The sequence below is a fragment of the Mastigoproctus giganteus genome, chromosome 4 (assembly GCF_048544385.1).
Source record: "Mastigoproctus giganteus isolate SK-2022 chromosome 4, ASM4854438v1, whole genome shotgun sequence".
Taxonomy (NCBI): domain Eukaryota; kingdom Metazoa; phylum Arthropoda; class Arachnida; order Uropygi; family Thelyphonidae; genus Mastigoproctus; species Mastigoproctus giganteus.
The window spans coordinates 30,749,252-30,774,332 of NC_143578.1; the positions used below are offsets into that span (position 1 = coordinate 30,749,252).

General features: G+C 39.4%; 1 protein-coding gene across 4 annotated transcripts in view; it reads left to right on the forward strand.

The window, feature by feature from the left end:
• Positions 1-6,797: 6,797 nt before the first annotated feature.
• The window catches only part of Rae1 (ribonucleic acid export 1), a 70,214-nt gene continuing 51,930 nt past the window's right edge, over positions 6,798-25,081 (forward strand). Inside the window, exon 1 of one of the 4 annotated variants that reach the window (XM_090371455.1) lies at positions 6,798-6,864. In XM_090371455.1, the coding sequence (XP_090227581.1) occupies positions 6,843-6,864 (22 nt within the window). In that variant the 5' untranslated portion in view covers positions 6,798-6,842. Of the gene's footprint in view, positions 6,865-6,909; positions 6,988-25,081 lie in introns of those variants that run through there. The other 3 variants (XM_090371454.1, XM_090371457.1, XM_090371456.1) reach the window with 3 other exon arrangements.

Consider the following 25,081-nt stretch of genomic DNA (forward strand, 5'->3'; position numbering starts at 1 on the left):
TGTATGCGGTACTCAATGTGTGGCATCTGATCATTCCTTATACAAAGGGAGTAATCATCTCATCCCTGCTAGCAAAATTCCTGTATATCGTTGACAATGCCTCATGTTGAAAATGCCTACTCTGGCAGCCTGTCTGCACTGCTCAGAAAATTGTAAAGGCTCTTCAGCTTCAGCCAGCCATTAGTATAAATCGGAATCAGGTGTTTTATACTCGATGTCGAAGATCAGTAATCATAGCCTTAGCTTCAATACCTCTGCGAACAGTAAATATTGAGAATGAAATACCAGATGAAAATATTGTCTACCAGTTCTACTGAAGATATGAAAAAAAAGTCGATGATAATTACTTAGAAGAACCTGGACGCACACCACTGATTCAGTGCGCCAAAATAATATAACCTTTGTTACACTAAGTCATGGAGAAATTCTGTTCTGTGCAGTTTCTCAGTTATGCACCTGATTTTATTGTCTGTCTTCAAACGACAGGGAAAAATATCTCCATGACTGACTCTGTGCTTTTATCAACGATGCTTCTACTGCTTTTTCTGACAAGGAGAAAACAAAACAAAAAAAAAACTGTTTTCTCCTTGTGATCATAATTCACATGTATTATGTAGCCCATTGAAAAACGCGAAAGCTGTTCACCAACAGTGAAGAAATGAGGAAATTTGCATACTAAACTCCCTGAACTTGTGAAAAATATTGAACACAAAATATGCTATTGTAACCAGAAACTGTTAGACATCCCAGGAAAAGGCTTGAAACTTGCGGTGTGCAAAAGTATACAAAAACAGACCTTAAATGAACCGAAAAAATCTTTTAGAATTCTTCGGAAATCAGCTGATGTCACTTTACTTCAAACATAAAAAGGCCATTACTCCATGAGACACCCTCGTAGATAGCACAGTTGGGTACAATCACCATCCTTCCGACACCAGTGGAACAGACCTGTGTTAGACTCCTATCAATGACATAAGGAATTTTATAGGTTTTTTTTTTTTTTTTTCAAAACGTGGCTGATTTAGTCAGTCTCAGGCGAGGGTACTGTGGTTTTTCTCCTTGAAAAACGGTTTTTCGTCCAGCAAACAGATAATCGACCACAAAACACACGCAAACAGTATACACGGCACAATATGGTCTAAGTTGCCGATGCCTCTAAACTTTGAATATAAGGAGACACTTACCTTTATTTACACTGTGCTGCCACTTTATTAGGTACACCTACCTAGTAGCCTGTTGAGCCTCCTTTAGACTTCAAAACAGCCTGAATTCATCTAAGCATGGATTGCAAAAGATGCTGAAAACGTTGTTCAGGAATGAAGTACCATGCAGACATGAGTGTGTCACGCAGTTTCTTGAGATTCGACGAAGGTGTAGGCCTGCAGCGAACAGCCCTTTCCAGCTCATCCCAAAGATGTTCAATAGGATTGAGATCCAGGGACTGAGCGAGCCACTGCAGCAAAGAAAAGTCATTGTCATGATCCTGGAACCATTCCATAGTGATTCGGGCTTTGTGCACCAGCGCATTATCCTGCTGGAAGTAACCATCTGACTGAGGATAAACTGTCAATATGAACGGATGCACTTGGTCAGCAACAATGTTTAGGTACGATGTGGCATTCAGATGGGAATCTATGGGCATCAATGGACCCAACGTGTGCCAAAAAACTTTCCCCACACCATAACACTGCCCCCACCACCTTGCACAGTAGTCGTCAGACATGACGGATCCACGGATTCATGTTGTTTTCGACAAATTCTGAGACTTCCATCAACATGATACACCAGGAACTTCGACTAGTCAGACCAAGCAACTGTTTTCCAATCCTCGATAGTCCTGTGCTGGTGTTGCTTTGCCCCCAGGAGGCGTGCTCTCTTGTTCTTCATTGATAAAGGTACGCGATGTGGCCGTCGGCTGTTGTAGCCCATTCGCGACAAAGTGCGATTTGTGGTCCGTTGCGATATTTTGTTCTGTGCACCAAGGTTGTATTCTGATGTAATGTGCGACATTGTGGCCCGTCTGTTTGCTTACAAAATTCTAGCCATTCTCCTTTGACCTCTCCCATCAACAAGCGATTTTCTTCCAGAGGAGTGCCCTTGAGAGGATGTCTTCTGTTCGTTGCACCATTCTCGATACACCCTTGAAACTGTGGACGTGAAAAGTTCAGGAGAACTGCCGTTTCATAGATGCTTTGTCCAGCACGTCTTGCACCTACTACCATGCCACATTTGAAGTCCGTTAGATCACCCCTTTTCCTATTCTTGCTACGGTTTGTACGCTTAACTGATACTAGCAAGGTTGTTCTGCTGCATTTATATCCACAACTGTGGTCATGTGACTTGCAACGTTGTGGCACAGACCATTTGGGTGCACAGCAGGGGTTTACCTAATAAAGTGGCAGCACAGTGTATATCTTTATTACTTGCTTAAAATAGTTTAGTCAGCTTCCAAATTCGTAATTCTGTGTATTACTCTTTTATTAAATACTACTTACTCTAAGAAATTCATTTCTTTGGTTTATTTATCATATTATATGAACTGAAGAAACGATTTCAAGTTATAAAGGTTGGAGGCAGGGCCCTATTAAGAGGAGGGCCCTCCCAATAATACTGTATTCATTTTTATAGTGCTCCTCTTTATTGAAAAAGTTCCAACGTTGATATTTAGTTTTCCGCCCTGTAGTCTTAGCGCCCGAATAGCCTTGCATCTGCTTATATCTCAATACGCCCCAAGCGATTTCAGCTATTGCGCAATCACGTACGATGTTATGAAATAGTTACTTTCACTTGCCGTTCATGAGTGCATTTCTTTGAACACTTGCTCTTCAGCTCTCATTATACAGGACATGATCACATTATGAATTCAATTCGCTTCCCTTGGATGTCCCCCCCCATCTCAATACATGTCGGTCAGATGAAAAAAAAAACTACTCAGAACGTTTTCAGTTCATTTTCACCCAAGGAATAATTTCTTATCTCTAATAAAACCCTGTATAAATAGATGAACGTTTCAGGTGGTTGAGCAGGGCCGGTGCTAAAGTTCAGGACCCTCTGCATAGGAATTAAAGTTTGGACTACCAGGTCTTCCTTTCCGAGAGGGAGGGTTCCCATTTGTTTATGTTTGCAATTTTTTTAAATGGAGATCCCCAAGTGCATTGCACTCGTTCTCAAAGAACCCGCCTCCTTTTTTTTTGGTATTATTTGGAAAAATCTGACCTGTTTCAAATTTTCAGCCTACGTTTCATCTTTTTAGAGAAAGACTATAAGCCAGATCCGGATTGCATATTTCCACCAGTATCCTCACAGAAATCTACATATAACATATATAAATGAAAGCATGTTTCAAATATTGTTGCATTATTCGAAAGGGACAGTCAGAGCAACACAAAGTTTTCACTGTATGTTTTGCTCATCCGTAGGAAGGTTTTATTTTTAATTCGATTATATATCAATCCTCTCCAGTTTTCACCTACGGAAACATACAATAAATTTAAAACAGTAACTGTTCCAGTTTTTAAAATTTCAGGACTTATTTATTCTAATAGTCCAATTTCATGCCCTATTATAGACAAAGTTCCTATAGGCTTAGAGTTATATAGAGTTATTAATAGCTCAAACGTAAGAACTTATTTAGAAAATTCTTACGAGCCGTTGCACCAAATTTAATTTTGATAAGTAAATACATGTCCCAAGTGTGATTACAAGTTTGTGAGGTTCCCCGAGATTTACTGTTAGTATCGTTACCAGTTGAATTTAAAAACTGTCTGAGACCATTGTAGTCACCTTTACGAAAGAAAAAGCCTTTCCCTTTATCCTTGATGATTATAAGCATAGGGAAACATAAGCATAGGGAAATCAAAATTGAGAGTAGGAGTGTGCTATAGGCCTAATGACTCTGATGAGTATAATAATATATTGTACAGGGAAATAGAGTGGGCCAGTAAATCAGAGAGTCTTATAATGGGGGATTTTAATTTCCCAGATATTGACTGGAATTTGTGGGTTGGTCACTCGCACACTAGCCAGGCTTTTGTGGATTTATTGGATGATTGTTTTCTACATCAGCATGTTCGTGAGGCAACAAGAGGGAGCAATACTCTTGATCTGATTATCAGTAGTGATTCTTCATGCATTAAGAACCTGCAGATAAATGAACGACTAGGTGGCAGTGATCACAGTGTGTTGAAGTGGGATTTACTCAAGGAGGTAACTACCATCAGAGGTAAAGGGAAGGGTTTTTGTTTTCGTAAAGGCGACTATGATGGTCTGAGACAGTATTTAAATTCTATACAGTGGGACCAACTGATGATGTTACCAACAGCAAACTCAAAATGGGAAGCATTCAAGGAACTAATCTTGGTGGCTACCAGGCTTTACATACCAACTAAGAAATATTGTTCAAGGTTTAGGCCTAAATGGTTGTCAGATGGACTAATGAGACATGTGGCAGAGAAGAAAAATGCATGGGATACATACAAATTAATGGGTGACATGGAAGCCTATGATAGATATAAGTTGGTCTGTAACCAAGTCACAAAGGAGATTAGGCAGGCAAAGGCAGACTACGAAAAATCCTTGGCAAAGGATGCAAAGAAAAACAGAAAGGAGTTCTTTACATACTTGAACTCGAGAAGGAAAGGGATGAATCAGATTGGTCCACTGGATATTGATGGTTCAACAGTTGAGGATCCTGCTCAGGTGGCTAACAATCTAAACGAGTATTTTGCATCTACATTCACGCATGAGGAGTTATTCAGGAAGGAGAATGATGTAGGTAAAGTAAACATTGGCAGTGAGCTGGATGATTTTGTAATAACTGAGAGGAAAGTGGAGGAGAGATTGTTGAGGATAAACATAAAAAAGGCACCTGGGGTGGATGGGATCTATCCAGTTATATTAAAGGAGGCAGCAAAGGAAGTATGCAAACCCCTAGCCATAATTAAGAGAGCTTCTTTGGACTCAGGGGAGGTACCCATAGACTGGAGATGTGCAAATGTTACCCCAATTCACAAAGGAGGATCAAAGGCTGACACAAGTAATTATAGACCTGTTAGTTTAACTTCTGTTCCAGGTAAATTAATGGAGGCACTGGTTAAAGAAGCACTGCAGGATCATCTAGACAAGAATTCAGTTATAGCTCAGACGCAGCATGGTTTTGTTAAGGGCAGGTCTTGCCTGACCAATTTGATTGGATACTATGATGTAGTCACAAAAGAACTGGATGCAGGGAATAACTTTGATATTATATATTTGGATCTTAGAAAGGCTTTTGATACTGTTGCACATGGAAGACTGCTGCACAAATTGGAGCAGTGTGGCATTGGAGGCAAATTGCTGCTATGGATAAGGGGATGGTTGAGTGGCAGAAGACAGAGAGTGGTAATCAATGGACACTGCTCAACGTGGACTAATGTTATTAGTGGAGTTCCTCAAGGTTCAGTGTTGGGTCCATTGTTGTTTTCGGTGTTTATGAATGATATTGATGATGGGATATCAAGTTTAATGTCTAAGTTTGCAGATGATACAAAGGTTGGCAGGGTCGTTAAGGACACTACTGACGCTATGCTGCCGCAACAGGATCTGGAAAGGTTGAACAGATGGGCTGAGAGGTGGCAAATGAAGTTTAACATTGACAAATGTAAAGTACTACATATGGGTAACAGTAACCCCAGAGCAATGTATCAACTCTGCGGTACTACACTGACAGTGGTGGAGAATGAAAAGGACCTGGGGGTAATTGTGCAGGCAGATATGAAGTTCTCTGAGCAGTGCAGACGAGCTGCAAGAGTAGCTCATGGTGTCTTGTCAATGATATACAGGAATTTTTCTAGCAGGGATAAGGAGGTGATTATTCCCTTGTATAAGGCAATGGTTAGGCCACATCTTGAGTACTGTATACAGGTCTGGAGGCCTCATTTCAAGAAGGATGTAGAGCTGCTGGAACGGGTACAGAGAAGGGCAACAAGATTAGTAAATGGAACAAAGGGTTGCTCTTACGAAGAAAGGCTTAAGTTTTGCAAATTACAGAGTCTGGAGACTAGGCACCGGCGAGGTGATCTGATAGAGGTGTATAAGGCTTTGAATGGTTTGAGCATGCTCAATGCCAATGGGATTCTTCATCTTTCTCAGAATAATCACCTGAGAGGGCATAAATTCAAATTGAGGAAGGACGGATGTCGGATAGATGTGTGGAAATTTGCCTTTGGCCAGCGGGTGGTTGGTTGGTGGAACCGACTTCCATCACTTGTTGTTGAAGTTGATAGCCTAAACAAATTTAAAGCTCAACTGGACAGGTATTTCGAACGAACGGAGGGGTGAAATGGGAGAGGTTTTTTTTTTTTTTTTGGCTGATGCTGAATAAGCTTGCTTTCTTGCATCATATGCCTCTACTAATGCTAATGCTAATGCTAATGCTAATCTGTGAAATAATGAAGAAAGTAAATATATTTCTTTTCATGGGTAGAAAGCTGTGGGAAGACAGTGGTCAAGTTAATGCAAACAGCAAACTGTACTCAGTTAACCATGCATAGGGCAATTTTTATGTGTTCTAATGTGTAACATGAGTAACAGTGAGTACGCACTACCAAGGGATCATAGCCGGACCCAGAGACCAGTAAATATTTTTAAAACTGCTAACTGAATAAATTTCCACCATGCCTCTGAATTAAAAATCATATTATAAATATCGAAGTATATATTGTACTAAATTGACTCAAATTTCTGGTGACGTATGTACTCTATATAAAAGCTAGTGAAACTGTGGAGAATATTTTAAATCATTCATTTTTGACATTTGTCGAAATTTTCTTTGCCGGCAGGTAGTGTCATTTGTTGTTTCGAGCATGCGCAATGCAGGGAAGAAGTGTAAGTTTGTATAAAAAAAAATCTGTTTACATGTGTGTTTCTGATTTGTGTTTTCGAATACGGGTATATATCAAATCATCATCATCAAGAAATTTTAATTGAGTTGAGCTCTTCATTTTTATGGTAAATTATATATTTATTTTCTTATATTATCGTTAATGTGGCCAAGCTATGATAGAAGTTATAACTGTAATTGACTAGCTTGAATCATTTTATTCCATTTTCATCATGTTTGTTGAAATTAAATAACTTGCAATTGCGAAGTGCCCATGCAACCTGTGATAGCATAATCTAGGGGTTCCCAGCCTCTTAAGGTAGAATATCAATGATGAATTATTGTTTTGTAATATTGTAAATGCTAATTTTCAGTTTAGTAACATTTCTTGTTATACCAGTGATAAGTGTACCAATAGGTTGGTTTTAACAAGTTCTTAAGGTTTCTTCTTAAAACTAAACTGGAACTATTTACGCTGGGATAAAAAAAAAAATATATTAATAAGGGAAATTTTTTTTTTTTTTTTTGTTCAGGTTATATGTGTAATGGAGGTGGTTTTGGGGTTGCATATGCAATTCAGCTGTACACAGGGGCGTAACTGCTATGGTCCAAAGGGCGCCACTGCGCCCGACCACTGGTCATAAGGGGATCATATAAACTATGTATTATTGCATATGGTAGGACTGGACTTAAGAGTACCGCATTGACTGATAGCCGTTTTTGGTTTTTTTCCATTGACAATGTATATTATATGTCACAACCCTACATGAAATTGTGGTCCAGTATTTTATAAAGGGCGGAGGGGGCTAAGACAGTGTTCAAGGGATTTATTAAGCATTACTATGTAGCGGTAAAAAAATTAAAAAAAAATATATATATATATTTTTTTTATCATAATGGGGAGGGGATTATAGCACCTTTACTTCTACCTGCAACTACTACTGCCCACATACATACCAAGACCTATTTCACCTTAAGTTGACCCCAAAGAAAAGTCTAGCTTAACCAGTTTTTACCTGTTTTATGTAATGCTGTGACACACAAAAAGTAGTTTGGTATTAATAGCATTTAACATTATATAAAATTAGATCTGTACATTTTTTCAAGAAGAACTGGCACAATAAATATTACACACTTTTTTCCTTTTTAATTTTTATATAACAAAAATTGAACAACTTTCACTACATTATTTATATATACACCGATGAGCCAAAACATAATGACCACTTAGCTAATATAATGTTGGTCCTCCGTGTGCAGACAAAAGAGCTCGTACCTGATGAGGCATGGATGCTACAAGATTTCTAAATGTGTTTTGTGGTATCTGGTACCAACACGTAACCAGCAGATCCTTTAACTCCTGTAAGGTCCGTGGTTGAGATGCTGCAGATCCGAGTTGCCGTTCCAACACAAACCACAGATGCTTGATGGAATTGAACAATGGGGAATTTGGAGGCTAGGGCCTCATGTTCCACGAACCAGTCTTGAACAATCCGGGCAGTGTGGCATGGTGCATTATCCTGCTGAAAGACGCCACCACCGAGAGGAAGACCGTTGCCATGAAAGGGTGTACCTGGTCAGCAATGATGTTTAGGTAGTTGGTAGATGTCAGAGTGCCCGGCACGTGGATGACTGGACCCAGGGTATCCCAGCAGAACATCGCCACCACCGACTTGTTTTCGCCCCACAGTGTATCCAGGCACCATCACTTCCCCAGGTAAACGATGCACGTACCTGGCCTTCCACATGGAGCAACAGGAAAAATGATTCATCGGACCAGACGATGTTCTTACAATCACTCAAGGTCCAGTTTCAATGCTCGCATGCCTATCGTAGGTGCTTTCGCCAATGAACCATGGTTAGCATGGGCACTTGGAGTGGCCTGCAGCTACGCAGCCCCATTTTCAGCAGTGTTTATTGTACTGTGTTTTGTGACACATTACTCCCGTCACCAGCATTCCAATTACTGGCGAGTTCTGTTGTCACGTGCCATCCAGGAGAGCCTTCGCTCACCTCGAGCATTGATGAGACGTGGTCGTCCAACACCTCGCCGGCGGTTCATGGGTTTTCTCTGCTTGGACCACTTTGAGTAGATACTAACCACGGCTGACAGTGAGCACCCACTAGCCGTGCTGTTTTGGATATGCTCTGACCCAGTCATCTGGCGATTACAATTTGGCCTTTCTCAAACTCTCTTAAGTCTGTTGCCTTTCCCATCTGAAGAACAAGCATAACACTTATTAACAGAGCTCAGTATCGGGTGTTTTTTATACTGTGTCCCGGCCCGTGCACACGCCGTAGTTCACCTGCAGTTGCTTCGATTTGCATAACGGCTCGCTGGTCATAATGTTTTGACTCATCGGTGTATGTGTGTATATATGCACTCAATGATCACTGAATTATCAACACCTACCAAATACTGTGTTGAGCCACCGTTCGCATGGATAACAGCTGCTATTCACCTAAGGATTGGCTTCACTAGATGTCTGAAGATGTCTGTAGGGCGGCGCCTCAGTAGCCAGGTGGGAAGGAGCAGCAGTGCGTAGCACATGCTTCTTGATTAGACAGGGTTCGAGCCGGTCACCACCAAATACGGAGGATGCGGAAAGGTCAGGGAATGACCACTGCATATTGCGCAGCAATATGGCCTTAGTTGCTAATGCTCCTAAAAACCAAATAACAAACAAACATGTCCTTAGGGATCTGCAGCCATGCTGCTTGAAAGGTTTCTGTAGTGTTGGAATAGATAATTATCACGTGTCCATACACCTCACTTCCTTTTCAAAACTTTTTTTTTTTTATGAAACTCCCGAACACAAGTTATATTAGAACCTATAGGGCTTAGTACCGTGTATGGGTTGAAGGTTGAGAAAATGAAAGGAGATAATTGTTGACATTAGACTTGAATTTCTGTATGAAGGAAGGTTGTTCCATAAAAGGAAAGTTGAATGAAGGAAGGTTGTCCCAGAAAAGGGAAATGAGGAAGAAGAAAAGTTGGTTCTGTGAGTTTGAAGTTGGACAGTAAAAGGATGTTGACTGATTGTGGCATGTGCTCGGACTGCTTTGGAAGAGAGTGCAGAAATTATAGAAGTCTACTCAGAAGAACGGTGCCCATGGAAGTATCTATAGAAAAGGCATACAGCAGAAACAGAATATCTATGAGGTGGAGTGGAGAGACTATGAGAGATGAGTCATTAATTAACCTAGTTGGCCCCCTTTTAGTAGTAGAAGTAGTAGTGGCTTGTGATGCAAGAAAGCAAGTGTATGAGCTTATGCAGCATCAGCCAAAAAAAAAAAAAAAAAAAAAATCGCACCATTCCTTCCAAATGCCTGTCCAGTTCCTCCTTAAATTTATTTAACCTATCAACTTCCGCAACGACAGATGGAAGTTTGTTCCAGCAATTAACCAACCACTGGCTAAAGGCAAATTTCCGCACATCTATTCTACATCTGTCTTTTCGTAATTTGAATTTATGCCCCCTTAGGCTTGTAATTTGAACAAGTGGAAGGATCCCATCAGAATTTTGTATGAATGTAGAAGCCTGATGGGGGTTTTGGGGCACTGTCCCAGATGTGGAACAATATTCCATGGTAAGGTGGATTTGCAATTTGTACAGAGTGAACAGCTGTTTGGAAGAAGCAAAATGCTGATAGCAAAAGAGAAAACACAGTTTTTTAGATGCAGAGGAAGCAATATTTGTAATGTGCTTATGCCAAGACAGATTAGAAGTCAGGGTAATTCCCAATAGAGATATATGATCTTGCCTAGAAATCAGAGTGTCTTTGAAGATAAGCATAGGGGCAGAAGAATCCTTTTTGCAAGATATGACACAGGATGAAGTTTAGAAGGATTGAAATAAACTGCATTATCTTTGTCCCATTTGGAGATCAGCATTTAAGGAATTGGTAGTGGATATTCGAGAAGTTGAAGCCATTTGTGCAGGACAAAGTTTCTCATTTGGGATGTAATGTGCTATCCTCAGCAAAACTATGGATACGATTTTCAGTCAGTGGAAGAAGGTTATTAATGTACAAGAGGAAAAGAAAGAACTGAACCCTACACGAGCATTAGTGGAGAAGACATAGCGCCATCTACCTTCACCTGCAGTGACCAGCCAGAGAGAAAGCTGGATACTCAATTATAAAAAAACAGTTGCCAAACCATAAGATGGAAGCTAATTTAGAAGACTTTTATGATGAAACTTATTTAGAACACTTCTGTGCAAAACACGATCAAAGCCTTTAAGATGTTGAACAACTGCTCGAGTTTCACCAAACTTGTCCATAGATGGGTAATCTATGAACAAATTTGGTGAAACTCAAGAGAATATCACATGGATCAATACTGATGGAATCCGTACTAGCAATCATTCATCAGATGTAAGGTTTCTATATAGTTTGAGTTGGCAGTTAATTGATTTCTCCATTATTTTAGAAAGAGTAGAAGTAAGTGCAATGGGATGATAATTGAGGGATTTGTTACCCTTTTTAGGAACTGGATGGATATAAGAAAATTTCCAAGCAGATGGGAAACACTTTTGGACTTTCTTAGTCCAAAAGGCAACACAGAACAGGAGTAAGTTCAGGAGCATAGGTTTTGAGAACACGTGGAGAAATACCATCAGTATCCGGAGCTTTCTTAGCATCAAGATTGTTCAAAATCCTTCGGACATACTTTTAATGGAAGACCACAGGAGGCATTGGATGGAGTGTAAAGGGAATTGTAGGAAGTGGTTTAACAAGATCATCGATACAGGAGTTAGAAGTAAAGTAGGATGCTAGCAGGTCAACTTTATCTTTGGCTGAAGGCAATAGAACCATCTGGTTTTGACATAAGCGGGAATAGAGATGGGCAAGAGTTGAGGCCAATAGCTTTGGCAAGACACCAGAATCGTTTGGACAAGAATCAAGTTTTCTACTCTTAGTCTGTTTGAAATCTAGTTTCGACTGTTAATAGCTGCTTTACAATTGTGAGCTTCAGGAAGAAAATGAACCTGCTGTTTTGGATACAAGCCAATTGCAATATGCAACATTCTTATGTTGAACAGCCTTAGCACGTTTATTGGAAAACCAAGGTTTAGATAATGGACGAGATTTTGAGGTGGAGTGTCAAGCCTCCAATGAGCAAAGTGGTGGTATTTCACCAGTTGAGAGTTATCTATCACCTTGTATTGTCTAGTAACACAGAGGGGCAGCATTCCTCCATGTGGTGTGGGTGCCACTCCTTGGCCCCTGCTTACATTAATTTGCACCTAGGTGGTCACTTCCAGTATACTAGGTGCCATATTTCAGACTTGCACATGAGGGTTATACCCAGGGTTACTAACAGTCCTACCATCGTGAAGGTGCAAGCATAGGATTTGACTGTCAGAGACCAACTGGACTTCACCGAAATTAGGCCCACTTGAATTGAGTGTCACCCGAATATTGGTTCCCTCAGTGTTTTAGGCTTCCAGGTAGCAAGCCCAGCTTGGCATACCTGAGAGAATGTCTGTAACAGCTCAAGGACCAAAAAACATCTCACAGATGTTCAATTGGATTGAAGTTAAGTCAAATTTGGAGGCCACTCAAGATGCATGATATCTTCAGTGTCCTCAAACCACGTTGTGCATAATGTGGACCCGGTGACATGGTGCATTGTCATCTTGGAAGATCCCATTTCTGTCCAGGGGAAAAATGCAACATGGCAGGGTGCACATGGTCACTTAAGAGCTGCTGGTAGACCTCCCCAGTGAAACGTTGGTCCATACATATCAGAGATCCCAATTTTTTCCAGCCAAACATGTTCCATATTAAGCAACCACTGCTAGTTGCCTGGATGTTGGGCATCATGCACAATGGGTCCATGAATTAGTGTTGCTTGTGCCACACATGAAGCATTTTTGGCAGGTTGTGCCCAGGTATTTGGACTCATCCAACCAGACCACTCATTTCCAGTCCTCCAGTTTCCAACCAGCTTATTGCTGTGTTGACACCACAGTATTCACCATTGATGGTGATCAGCAGTGAGGAGAGGGTGTTCTTAGATTGTCTGCCGTGGAACCCCATATGTTTGAGTGTGTGGCGCATTGTCATGGCATGTTGTTTTTGCATTCCCCATATCGTATTGCAATGATAGCTGTTGCATAGTGACCTGCTGTTGAGCCCGTACAGTACGCTACATCCTTTGCTTACCACAAACATCCACCTTGTGTAATCCTTTATATGGTTTGACCTGTTCAACACCATTTTTTTGTACACAACCTTAGTGGGTTGTGAGCAACCACAAGCTGTTTCCAATATGGAAGCACCTGATTCACGAGCTCTCACAGTCATGCCCTTTTGAAACTGATATCTTTACTATGTCCTTTAGCTGCTACTTTATCACTTTGACTTTTTCTGAACAGATGCAAATTACCACAGCTCTAGCATACAAAGCTGTTTGGCTTTTTATGCTGTGAGCTATGTGGCATAGTCCATTACAGATGGGGTGGTCATAATTCAGTGATCACTGAATGTGTATATAATATTAAAGCAATATAAGAAAAGGTAATTATTGGAGTAGAGTTGACTATAAGGATGTTTAAAGTTGAATGCCAGGATAGGTTATAGAACTATTTTCAGATGCAAACCAGTCTAAGAATACAGTATAATATAAAGATATGCAATTGCTGTCTTTCTCACTGACATTTAGATAGGATGTGGCACTGCATTTAAGACTCTTCACAATTTTTTTTTCCTGATTTATCACTGATCAAAAATTACAAGTGATAACATTCATTTTTATTTATTTTTAATATATACTATATTTTAAAATTTATATTTTTGTTATATTGTCAAAAAAAAAAAAAAAAAAGAAATCACTAATGTGCTGCTTGACTAGAGATAGGAGCAGGATGTATTATATTATATGATTTGTTTTGGAGGGTACCTTATACCTTTCTGAGTGGTGAAGTAGATTAAAGCTGACTTAAGAACACCACACCGACTGACAGCCTGTTTTTTGATTAACATAGTACATTGTCATATGACACAACTGCACATGTGTACTGGGAAACTGACTATTCCAAGGGTTGATTTTTTTTTTTTTTTTTTTTTTTGTCCATTAAGGTGCGAGGAGGCTTAAAAAGCACTCTGTAGCATAAGACCAGTTGTTAGCGATTTTCAGATTTATGCAGTCTTGCCTTATCTAAATTAAAACTTCCATGCATAATTGTAAGCTCCTTAAAGGCTGAACTAGCTGCTTTAATCAATTTTATTCCTTAAATTATAAAAATAAAGGAGAAAATTTGTGATAATGCACTCAACTATATGCAAAGATACCATTCACAAACCTGAAAAATGGTATTTTCAGATGTTTCACAGTGACCATCATACTTGAACAAATTAAACAATATAAGGACATTAAAGTAATGAAAGATTGGGGTATAGTTGACTGTATGAATGTAAAGATAAATGCTAGGATAGGTTAGAATTATATCTAGTCTAAGAAGAACATAATATAAAAGTACGTGATTAAAAGTAAATGAAGCATGAATAGGTAATAAGGTGTAACAAGGCATATATAGATTTCTAATCCTGTGAGAGGTAGAAGATAGTAAGAAGAAATAAGAGCAGAAGTTTAAAGGTGAAAACCTTAATATGCTATTTACATTTAAAAAGGAACAATGCAACTGATAATTAAGTAAGAAAATAGATTAGCAATACATTAAAAATAAAGGATATCGATAACCACTGGGTGTGCTAAATTAAAATTTAGTATTAGTAGTGGCAAATGATGCAAGGAAGCAAGCTAATACAGCATCAGATGGAGAATAAAAAATAACTACCTGCCTCATCTGTCCTTTAATAATTAGTCTAAGCTTTCCACAATAACAGATGGAAGTTTGTTCCAACAATCTGTTACTCTTTGCTAAAAGCAAAATTGTTCACATATCTTGCAACCATCCTTTTTCAGTTTATGTCCTCTTAAGTGCATTGTTTGGGGAAAAGAGTAAAGATGTCATCAACGTTTATTTTACTCAATCCATTTAAAGCTTAAATGCTTTAGTCAAAATCTCCTTGAATCACTTTAGTCAGATCTCCTTAAATCATGTGAGACTTCCAGGTGCTATAATTTGAGAACTGAAATCTTACATGATAAAAATACCCTTTTGTGTCCTTGACTAGTCTTTGTTGCTTATCTTTGCACCTGTTCCAATAGTTCCACGTTTTTCTTAAAACGAGACTTCCAAAGACATCGTTTGCAGTATTCACAATGTGGTCTAACCATTGTTTTATGCAATGAGATAATCAGCTCACCTGATCCTGCTAGTAAAATTCTTATATATCATTCAAAGAATCCCATGAGCTGTCTCCTGAAGAATGAAATTCTAGAATATCATACCAACAAATTGGTATGATATTCTAGGATTACTGATGCCCATATGCAGTACCTTGCATTTGCCAATGTTAAGCTTTGATTGCCACTTCTCAGACCATGTTGCCTTGTTGATCCTGGTTCTTTTCATTAACATCCTGCTAACCATTGTGTCATTTGTAAACTTTAGATGTGTGGTTTTCCTTCATCAGTATTGTTAATAAATACTGAAAACAGTTAGCGGCTCAGCAGTGCCCATTTATAACCACCACCTGTCTTCTACCACTAAACCATCCCTTTATCCATAGCAGTAACTTTCCCCAAATTCGATACTCTTCCATTTTGTAGAGCATGCTTTAATTAGGTCAAAGGTTTTACTGAAGTCTAAAAATATTATGCATAGTTGCATTTAGTCTCACTTGAAGTCTAAGTATATGATACCAAAATTATATTTTGCATCCACTTCCTTTGTTAATGTATCTCAGTAGCCAGTCAGATAAGATCTTCCCTTAAATGATACTGTGTGGTATATCATTTTATGCAATTGTTTGTTTGTTTTTATGCTTTTGTTGCTATCACTGGGGGTGTTTGCTAAGTTTTTCCATATTTTTTGCTGGTGCCATTGATAATTACCAACACATGGGATTTGCTGGTGTCCACTGATTTGCACTACTTTCAGTGGGGATTATGCCTTTCTCATGAAGCAGTATGTAATTGTAGTACAACCCACCTCCTCATGACAAGGACAGGTACCAGCTTTCCATGTGATTGCTTATTGCTGGTAGTTAAGTGACCAGAAACATTTTCAACAAATCCCTACACACACTAACACTACATCTGGCTTTTTTGTATCAGTGCAGTGTACCAAAGAGTGGAAATAAATTTCAGGTGCCCTACCTTGACATATATATGTCATTTCTGGATGTGGATCCATAAATGCTAAACTGATTCAGTTTAATTTGATTCATCTTTCTCTTCTTGTGGGTCCCTTGAAGAGCAACAAGAACATAAATTGGTAATACATGTATATCCTTTTTACCATCAGTTATTCATATACTGATCTATAGTCCTCTTGAAGCTCAGTGGGCTACTTGTTCCTAGTTTTGCAATAATTTTTCTTGCCTCTGTAGGGAAACTTTTGTTTGCTTAAGACGATGCTACCAAAGTATATCTGTTGTTGAATATCGCTTGACTCTTAACAAGACAATCTACTGTGACTTACGTCCTGACTTTTGATGAAGTTTCTAATCAAGGTGCCTAAGAATTTTGATTCTAATATAGGCTCTTACAGTAGCCTAATATATGCTACTACAATGTTACACTGTACTTTTTTGTGTTCATTGTGTAATGTTATATTTCTCAGCTTATTGTACACTGGGGCTCACATGTGGTGAGTATGGGCTTGGCACACCCAGGGTCCTGAGCTGGATATCATCATTCTTCTCTTTCTTGGTGATTCCCTTCTACTTCTGACTCCTCTCTTTCAGGGTAAATCATTTTTTTTTTTTTTTTTTTTTTTTTGACTGGTGCATTATAAACCCCAGGCTTCCTTGCACCATGTAGCTAATAATAATAATAATATGATGTCAAAATTATATTTTGCATCCACTTCCTTTGTTACTGCATCTTAGTAGCCAGTCAGATAAGATCTTCCCCTAACAAATCCACACTGCAATTTCCATATGACTGCATATTTGTCAAGATGATCTTACAATACTTCTTTAATCACTTCCACTCTTTATGAATAGGAGAGGCATTTGTATATCTCTAATATATAAGTCCCCCCCCCACTCAAATACAGGGATATTTGGTTGTAATTGAATAGATTCCATTAGCCCTAGGTGCCTTATTTATGTGTAGCTTTAACACAATTTCTCTTCCACTTTCCTCACAGTTATCAGAAATTTATTTGGCTCCCAGCAATGGCAGTCTCAGATAGGGGCTGTAGTCCCCCATTATGGTGAAAATAATGTGGAATTTTTTACTGCTGCATGATGATTAAATTTTAAAATGTCTGCACACAACGGTTTGAACAACCCAAACTTATTTTATTATATTTTTGAAAGTTATGTAGTCCTCGAGGAAAGATGAGATACTACAGAAACTATAAAATGTGCATATTGTGCTTATTTTGAAATGAAGCTCAGTGACCAAGGTAAACAATGGACTTCACATAAAGTTTGCCAAAACTGTTGAAACATTGTGGAAAAATGATAAAAAGAAGGCTGTCATTTGCACTACCAATGATTTGATGGGAACTTACAAACCACAGTGATGACTGTTACTTTTACTTAGTTAATGTAGAGGGATAAAATGCAAAGGGTAAGAAGGGCATTGTGTATCCTAATATACCATCTGCCATTAGACCAGTCCCACATGGAGATAACCTGCTGATTCTATCTCCTCCACTTATATTGGAGAATGTAGCAGTAGAGAGTGCTAAAAGTGAAGCTTCTGAAACTAAAGTCTACATGTCTGGAGACATTGATTCCTACCCTCAACTGATTTCCAAAGGAATCTGCATAACTCCTTGGTACAAGACTTAAGTTAAAAAATCTTCTAGCACATGGGACATTTTTCTTATGGTTACAGACACAGAGAATGAGCACTATACCCCAGCTTTTCTGAGAATGATTCTATGGTTTCTTCAGTAACATAAATGACTTAACGAACTATTTAGGAATTAGTTATAATCCTACACAGTGGAGACTCTTATTGACTCATCAAAGAGGCGTCTCAAAGGTGTGTTGCTCCACAATGGAAATAAATATGGATCTATATAGTGTTGATTGTCAAGTGGCACCAAGGGTCCCCCCCCCAACTCTGTGTTGCAGTACAAACTGTCAAGTCCAGAGATGTGTGAGTTTTAGTGTTGGTCTTTGCGGTATAGTGTTGGATTGTGTTGTTCCTCTAGCCATTTAGCCACAGGCCCATAGTGGGACTCCACGTTTCCTGTCCTCTGTTCTAGGGAGGCAGGCTTGGTATAATAGGGAATAGAAAGGTTTCTGGCATGGGCAATTCCTGAGCTTGCCAGGGAGGCCCAGGGGGAAAAAAAAAAAAACCGTGGAAACTGAAAAAGGAAGTTGAGAGCCCGATGAGGAGGAAAGGAGCAGATGAGGATAAAGAAGGTGGATGATAGGAAGGCTTTCCACCTGGAAATAGGAAGTTAAAAATAGAGGGGAACCCCTGTGGAAGGGGCCCAACCTCCATGGGGGAGGGGACTGTTAAGGGTAAAAAAAATTATGGTGGTATAGTCCACCAGCAAAGAAGGTTGGGATGGGAGGTGGGGAAGGAAGACTGGGATTGTAGGGGATTAAAGTCATAGGGTCAGGGCACCCTATGTGGGAAGAGATCACACTGTGGATGTGCAGTGCTTCTCTGTTATTAATCTCACACGAGCCTGGCCAACTGAAGCTGGTGTCAGCAGATCTTATGTTGTGCCTTAGAAGAGGGGACATGACCTTAGCAGGATGGGGAGGTCCTTATAGGTTGCCACAATGCAGTCTAATTTGGGGGACCTGTTAGAACAGCATACACTCAGCCCAACTGCACACCTGTCATACTTACATTTACACAATTATGGTTTTTTTTTTAATATACATATTTAGAGGTAGACTGAAAACAGCACACAACACAGCATTCTCTCACACGTTTATCATCTTACATTCATCACCATGCAGACACAGGTGCCACCTAAATATAACAACTACCGAGACATCACCTTTTCTTTCTTTTTTTTTTTTTAATACTAATCAAACATTCATTTGGTCACGGCATGGTTTACACAGGTGACTTGTGCATTATAGCCACAGTTGCTGATGCACCAACAAACCCAACAACAATACAGGTGACTTAATATTCACTTGTTTGTACAACTTAATCTGCAAGAATAGCTAATCTGTTCTTTCAGATTCATGGTACAACAGTAACACTTATGGGAGATTCTCATTCATTCCCCATTTTCACATGCTTATCCCATTCAATATAGTACCTTGAATAGGACAGCACAATTTTTTTTTTTTTTTTTTTTTTTGCAGGTTAAGTGGACTCATTTCCCACCCAGTAAAATTCACACATATTTACATATACAGTTGAACTTGGTTATAACGAGCATCAAGGGACTGACAAAATTTCCCTGTTATTACTGTTACTTGCTATATCAGTGATTCTCAATAACTTGATAAAAATATAGATAAAAAAAAAAGAAAAAAAGAAATATTAAGAGAGAGAGAAAATGATATTAGTATATACCTACATATTATTTGTATTAATATGTTTGTATTCAGTTTTTAAATCGACTCTAGCCAACTGTTGTTACATACAAAATTGTCGCATCCAAATTGTTTAGCAAATTTTCCACTTGGGCCTTCAAGATTGGACCGTCTATTGAAAATCCAGCACTTCTTTGTGTTGTGAACCAGTGAAACAATGCTTCATCAGTATTTGTAACCTCACACTTTCTAATCTTTTTTTTTTTTTTTTTTCGGTTATGTTCTTTTTCAGTGCCGATATGTAAGCATGTTTATTCTTCCCCACTGTCATTACTGTTGAAGAGAACAAAGAAACTTTTGACACACTTCAACATTTTTTGTACCATGTTCTAACTCGCAAATAATTTCGACTTTTTCGCAAATCAAAAGGCACTTTCTTTTGTTAGTAGACATGTTTCCGAAGGAAAGGCTTGTTTTTAACTGATTTTATTAAAAATGACAGTAAAGTGATCTACATACAAAGTTCTTAGAAGTCCCAAAATGCATACAAAATTCTTAATGTCCTGAAATAAATTTATGGTTCAGTGAATACAAGACAATCTGTAATGCGATAAGCGGAAAGCCACTGCATTATTGTATAGCCCTGTCCCCGAAAGGACAATGTCATAAACCAGCAGCTGATGCGATGTGGGTGGTCATAAAAGCTAAGTTGCCCTTTTCATTTTTGCCTATTCCAAGAATTGGGATTTTGACTACCAGCAATTAAGAATGTTTGCATAGTTACCAAAATTTGTACGGTATATCTGTGTAGTATGCTTGTTATAACAGTGAGCGATTGTATAGGAATACATGTAAATTAAAATCATTATGGCTTTTTTGCTTGTTACAGCCGTGATCTTGTTATTTCCATGCTCATTATAACCAAGTTCAACTGTGTGTATATATGTGTGTGTATATACACACACACACACACACACATTTACTTGTATATTTGCATACCTACTAACACACGCACCAAATACGGAGGATGCGGAAAGGTCAAGGAATGACCACCGCATATCCCGGAGCAATATGGCCTTAGTTGCTAATGCTCCTAAAAACCAAAATAACAAATAACAACAAACTAAACCCACGTGATCTCTCTCTCTCTCTCTCTCTCTCTCTCTCTCTCTCTCTCTCTCACACAGTATAGCACAGCAGATACTCACACACCCAAAAACATATACATGTTATCACATTTAGACCTACTTGTGCTCATATACTGTACTCGCGCTCTTATGTCCACTTTTATTTGTAATTTGTATACTCAGATAATAGTAGTAGACAGTTAACTTATTTTTATGGTTAGACATATATGATAATTATGGACACATATAGCTTAAATATTTATATCTGGAAAAGTGTTATGTGTGTTACAAAAGAAAAATGTTATAAATCATACTGATGCAGGTTCTCAAAAAAAAAAAAAAAAAAAAAAAAAGAAAGAAATACTACATGTACATTATGACGCATAAAAATATTCTCATACTGCTGAACTTGAACCATTCATTCCATGAAATATACACAGTTTTACATTAGAAATATACATGAATATTTCTTTTAACAAATGTCAATACTTAACCTATACATTCTATCAGGCTAGTCTCATTTGGGTTGATCTCTATCAGTACATGTCACAATCAAGTAAGCTTGTCTAAGTGGGGAAGGGTATCACACTCTGGGTAGTTGTAGCATGGTTGCTTCTGGTCTCAAAAACGTTTTGAGTGAACTCGGAAAAGGGGCTATGTATTGCATTTCATCAGAGATGAATAGTTGTTTATCTCCATGGTTTATAGGTCCGATATTGGACATAAGTCTACATCACTGTTTGCTTGATGTTTGCGGAGCAGTCGGGTACGGGACATGATACTGCCAAGGGGGATGTCTTTGTGTGTGCACGATGTAAGGAGTGCAAGGAAATCAGGCGACAACTCAGCGTTGTTATGGGCCTTTATGAGAGCTTGAAGGACAGGGTGGATGCCCTCGAAGGAAATAAACTGAGGGGCCCATCAAGCTCTCAGCTGCCCACATCAACGCCAGAGCTTGCACTTGGTCATCAGGCAACACAGAAGCAGCCCCCTAGGCAGAATGCGCTGGTCCCACAGGAACTAGTAGTTGTTGGTGACTCTATTGTCAGGGAAACGGGGAACATCCTTTGTAAAAAGGATAGGTGGAATAGGACCAGGGTATGTCTGCCAGGGGCAAAGGTTGATGACGTTGTAGAACGGATATCATCTTTTAAGGGCACAAAAGGTGATATAGTTGTACACGTTGGCACTAATGATATTAAGAGTAGGAGACCGGCGGAATTACTTAGCAAGTACAGGTCACTGTTGAAAAAAAGCCGTGAATTAGGGTTGAACTTGAAAGTGTCTGCAATTCTGCCCAGACACGATAGGAGGGAGTATATGATGAGAGCCTTGTCGATCAATTCGGCCCTGGAGGGATTGTGCAAGGCTCAAGGGGTAGAATTTTTTTCAGCCTGGACTGTACTTGTTAACAGGAGAGATTGCTTCTACAGGGATGGGATACACTTAAATAGAAAGGGTGCAAGAATTTTTGCTGATGCTGTCGAGGCAGTGTTAGGTGGGTCGGAAAACTGCTAGTTGGGGGGGATACAAGGACTAATAGATTAACAGTAGCCAGTGGCAGAGGTGGAAGTGATTCTTGCACTGCTTCTATTGAAATGAGCAGAAGTCTGAAAAACAGGATGCAGGATATTTCAGAGACTGCTGGGAGTCATTGCGGTACAAGTAAACACATGGGTTGTGTTAGGGTAGCTAAGAATAGAAACAGGTGCATGTATACCTGCGTGTACACCAATGCTAGGAGTTTGGTACATAAATTTGATGAATTTGAGGTATTGCTCAAAACATCAAAGGCAGATATTGTTGGGATATCAGAGACGTGGTGTCACACAGATATAAGTAATGCGGAACTGGAATTTGGGGAATACAATGTGTATAGAAAGGATAGACAGGACAGGAGGGGAGGAGGGGTTATGCTATTAATTAAGAAACACATAAAGTCCAAGGAAGTGAAGCCAGTCGACATCGATGGACAGGGCAGCGCGAGTCAGTTTGGTGTGACATAAGCATAGGGAAATCAAAATTGAGAGTAGGAGTGTGCTATAGGCCTAATGACTCTGATGAGTATAATAAGATATTGTACAGGGAAATAGAGTGGGCCAGTAAATCAGAGAGTCTTATAATGGGGGACTTTAATTTCCCAGATATTGACTGGAATTTGTGGGTTGGTCACTCGCACACTAGCAAGGCTTTTGTGGATTTATTGGATGATTGTTTTCTACATCAGCATGTTCGTGAGGCAACGAGAGGGAGCAATACTCTTGATCTGATTATCAGTAGTGATTCCTCATGCATTAAGAACCTGCAGATAAATGAACCACTAGGTGGCAGTGATCACAGTGTGTTGAAGTGGGATTTACTCAAGGAGGTAACTACCATCAGAGGTAAAGGGAAGGGTTTTTGTTTTCGTAAAGGCGACTATGATGGTCTGAGACAGTATTTAAATTCTATACAGTGGGACCATCTGATGATGTTACCAACAGCAAACTCAAAATGGGAAGCATTCAAGGAACTAATCTTGGAGGCTACCAGGCTTTACATACCAACTAAGAAATATTGTTCAAGGTTTAGGCCTAAATGGTTGTCAGATGAACTAATGAGACATGTGGCAGAGAAGAAAAATGCATGGGATACATACAAATTAATGGGTGACATGGAAGCCTATGATAGATATAAGTTGGTCTGTAACCAAGTCACAAAGGAGATTAGGCAGGCAAAGGCAGACTATGAAAAATCCTTGGCAAAGGATGCAAAGAAAAACAGAAAAGAGTTCTTTACATACTTGAACTCGAAAAGGAAAGGGATGAATCAGATTGGTCCACTGGATATTGATGGTTCAACAGTTGAGGATCCTGCTCAGGTGGCTAACAATCTAAACGAGTATTTTGCATCTACATTCACGCATGAGGAGTTATTCAGGAAGGAGAATGATGTAGGTAAAGTAAACATTGGCAGTGAGCTGGATGATTTTGTAATAACTGAGAGGAAAGTGGAGGAGAGATTGTTGGGGATAAACATAAAAAAGGCACCTGGGGTGGATGGGATCTATCCAGTTATATTAAAGGAGGCAGCAAAGGAAGTAAGCAAACCCTTAGCCATAATTATGAGAGCTTCCTTGGACTCAGGGGAGGTACCTATGGACTGGAGATGTGCAAATGTGACCCCAATTCACAAAGGAGGTTCAAAGGCTGACACAAGTAATTATAGACCTGTTAGTTTAACTTCTGTTCCAGGTAAATTAATGGAGGCACTGGTTAAAGAAGCACTGCAGGATCATCTAGACAAGAATTCAGTTATAGCTCAGACGCAGCATGGTTTTGTTAAGGGCAGGTCTTGCCTGACCAATTTGATTGGATACTATGATGTAGTCACAAAAGAACTGGATGCAGGGAATAACTTTGATATTATATATTTGGATCTTAGAAAGGCTTTTGATACTGTTGCACATGGAAGACTGCTGCACAAATTGGAGCAGTGTGGCATTGGAGGCAAATTGCTGCTATGGATAAGGGGATGGTTGAGTGGCAGAAGACAGAGAGTGGTAATCAATGGACACTGCTCAACGTGGACTAATGTTATTAGTGGAGTTCCTCAAGGTTCAGTGTTGGGTCCGTTGTTGTTTTCGGTGTTTATGAATGATATTGATGATGGGATATCAAGTTTAATGTCCAAGTTTGCAGATGATACAAAGGTTGGCAGGGTCGTTAAGGACAATACTGACGCTATGCTGCTGCAACAGGATCTGGACAGGTTGAACAGATGGGCTGAGAGGTGGCAAATGAGGTTTAACATCGACAAATGTAAAGTGCTGCATATGGGAAACAGTAACCCCAGAGCAACGTATCAACTCTGCGGTACTACACTGACAGTGGTGGAGAATGAAAAGGACCTGGGGGTAATTGTGCAGGCAGATATGAAGTTCTCTGAGCAGTGCAGACGAGCTGCAAGAGTAGCTCATGGTGTCTTGTCAATGATATACAGGAATTTTTCTAGCAGGGATAAGGAGGTGATTATTCCATTGTATAAGGCAATGGTAAGGCCACATCTTGAGTACTGTATACAGGTCTGGAGGCCTCATTTCAAGAAGGATGTAGAGCTGCTGGAACGGGTACAGAGAAGGGCAACAAGATTAGTAAATGGAACAAAGGGTTGCTCTTACGAAGAAAGGCTTAAGTTTTGCAAATTACAGAGTCTGGAGACTAGGCACCGGCGAGGTGATCTGATAGAGGTGTATAAGGCTTTGAATGGTTTGAGCATGCTCAATGCCAATGGGATTCTTCATCTTTCTCAGAATAATCACCTCAGAGGGCATAAATTCAAATTGAGGAAGGACGGATGTCGGATAGATGTGCGGAAATTTGCCTTTGGCCAGCGGGTGGTTGGTTGGTGGAACCGACTTCCATCACTGGTTGTTGAAGTTGATAGCCTAAACAAATTTAAAGCTCAACTGGACAGGTATTTCGAACGAACGGAGGGGTGAAATGGGAGTGGGGTTTTTTTTTTTTTTTTTTTTGTTTTTTTTGGCTGATGCTGAATAAGCTTGCTT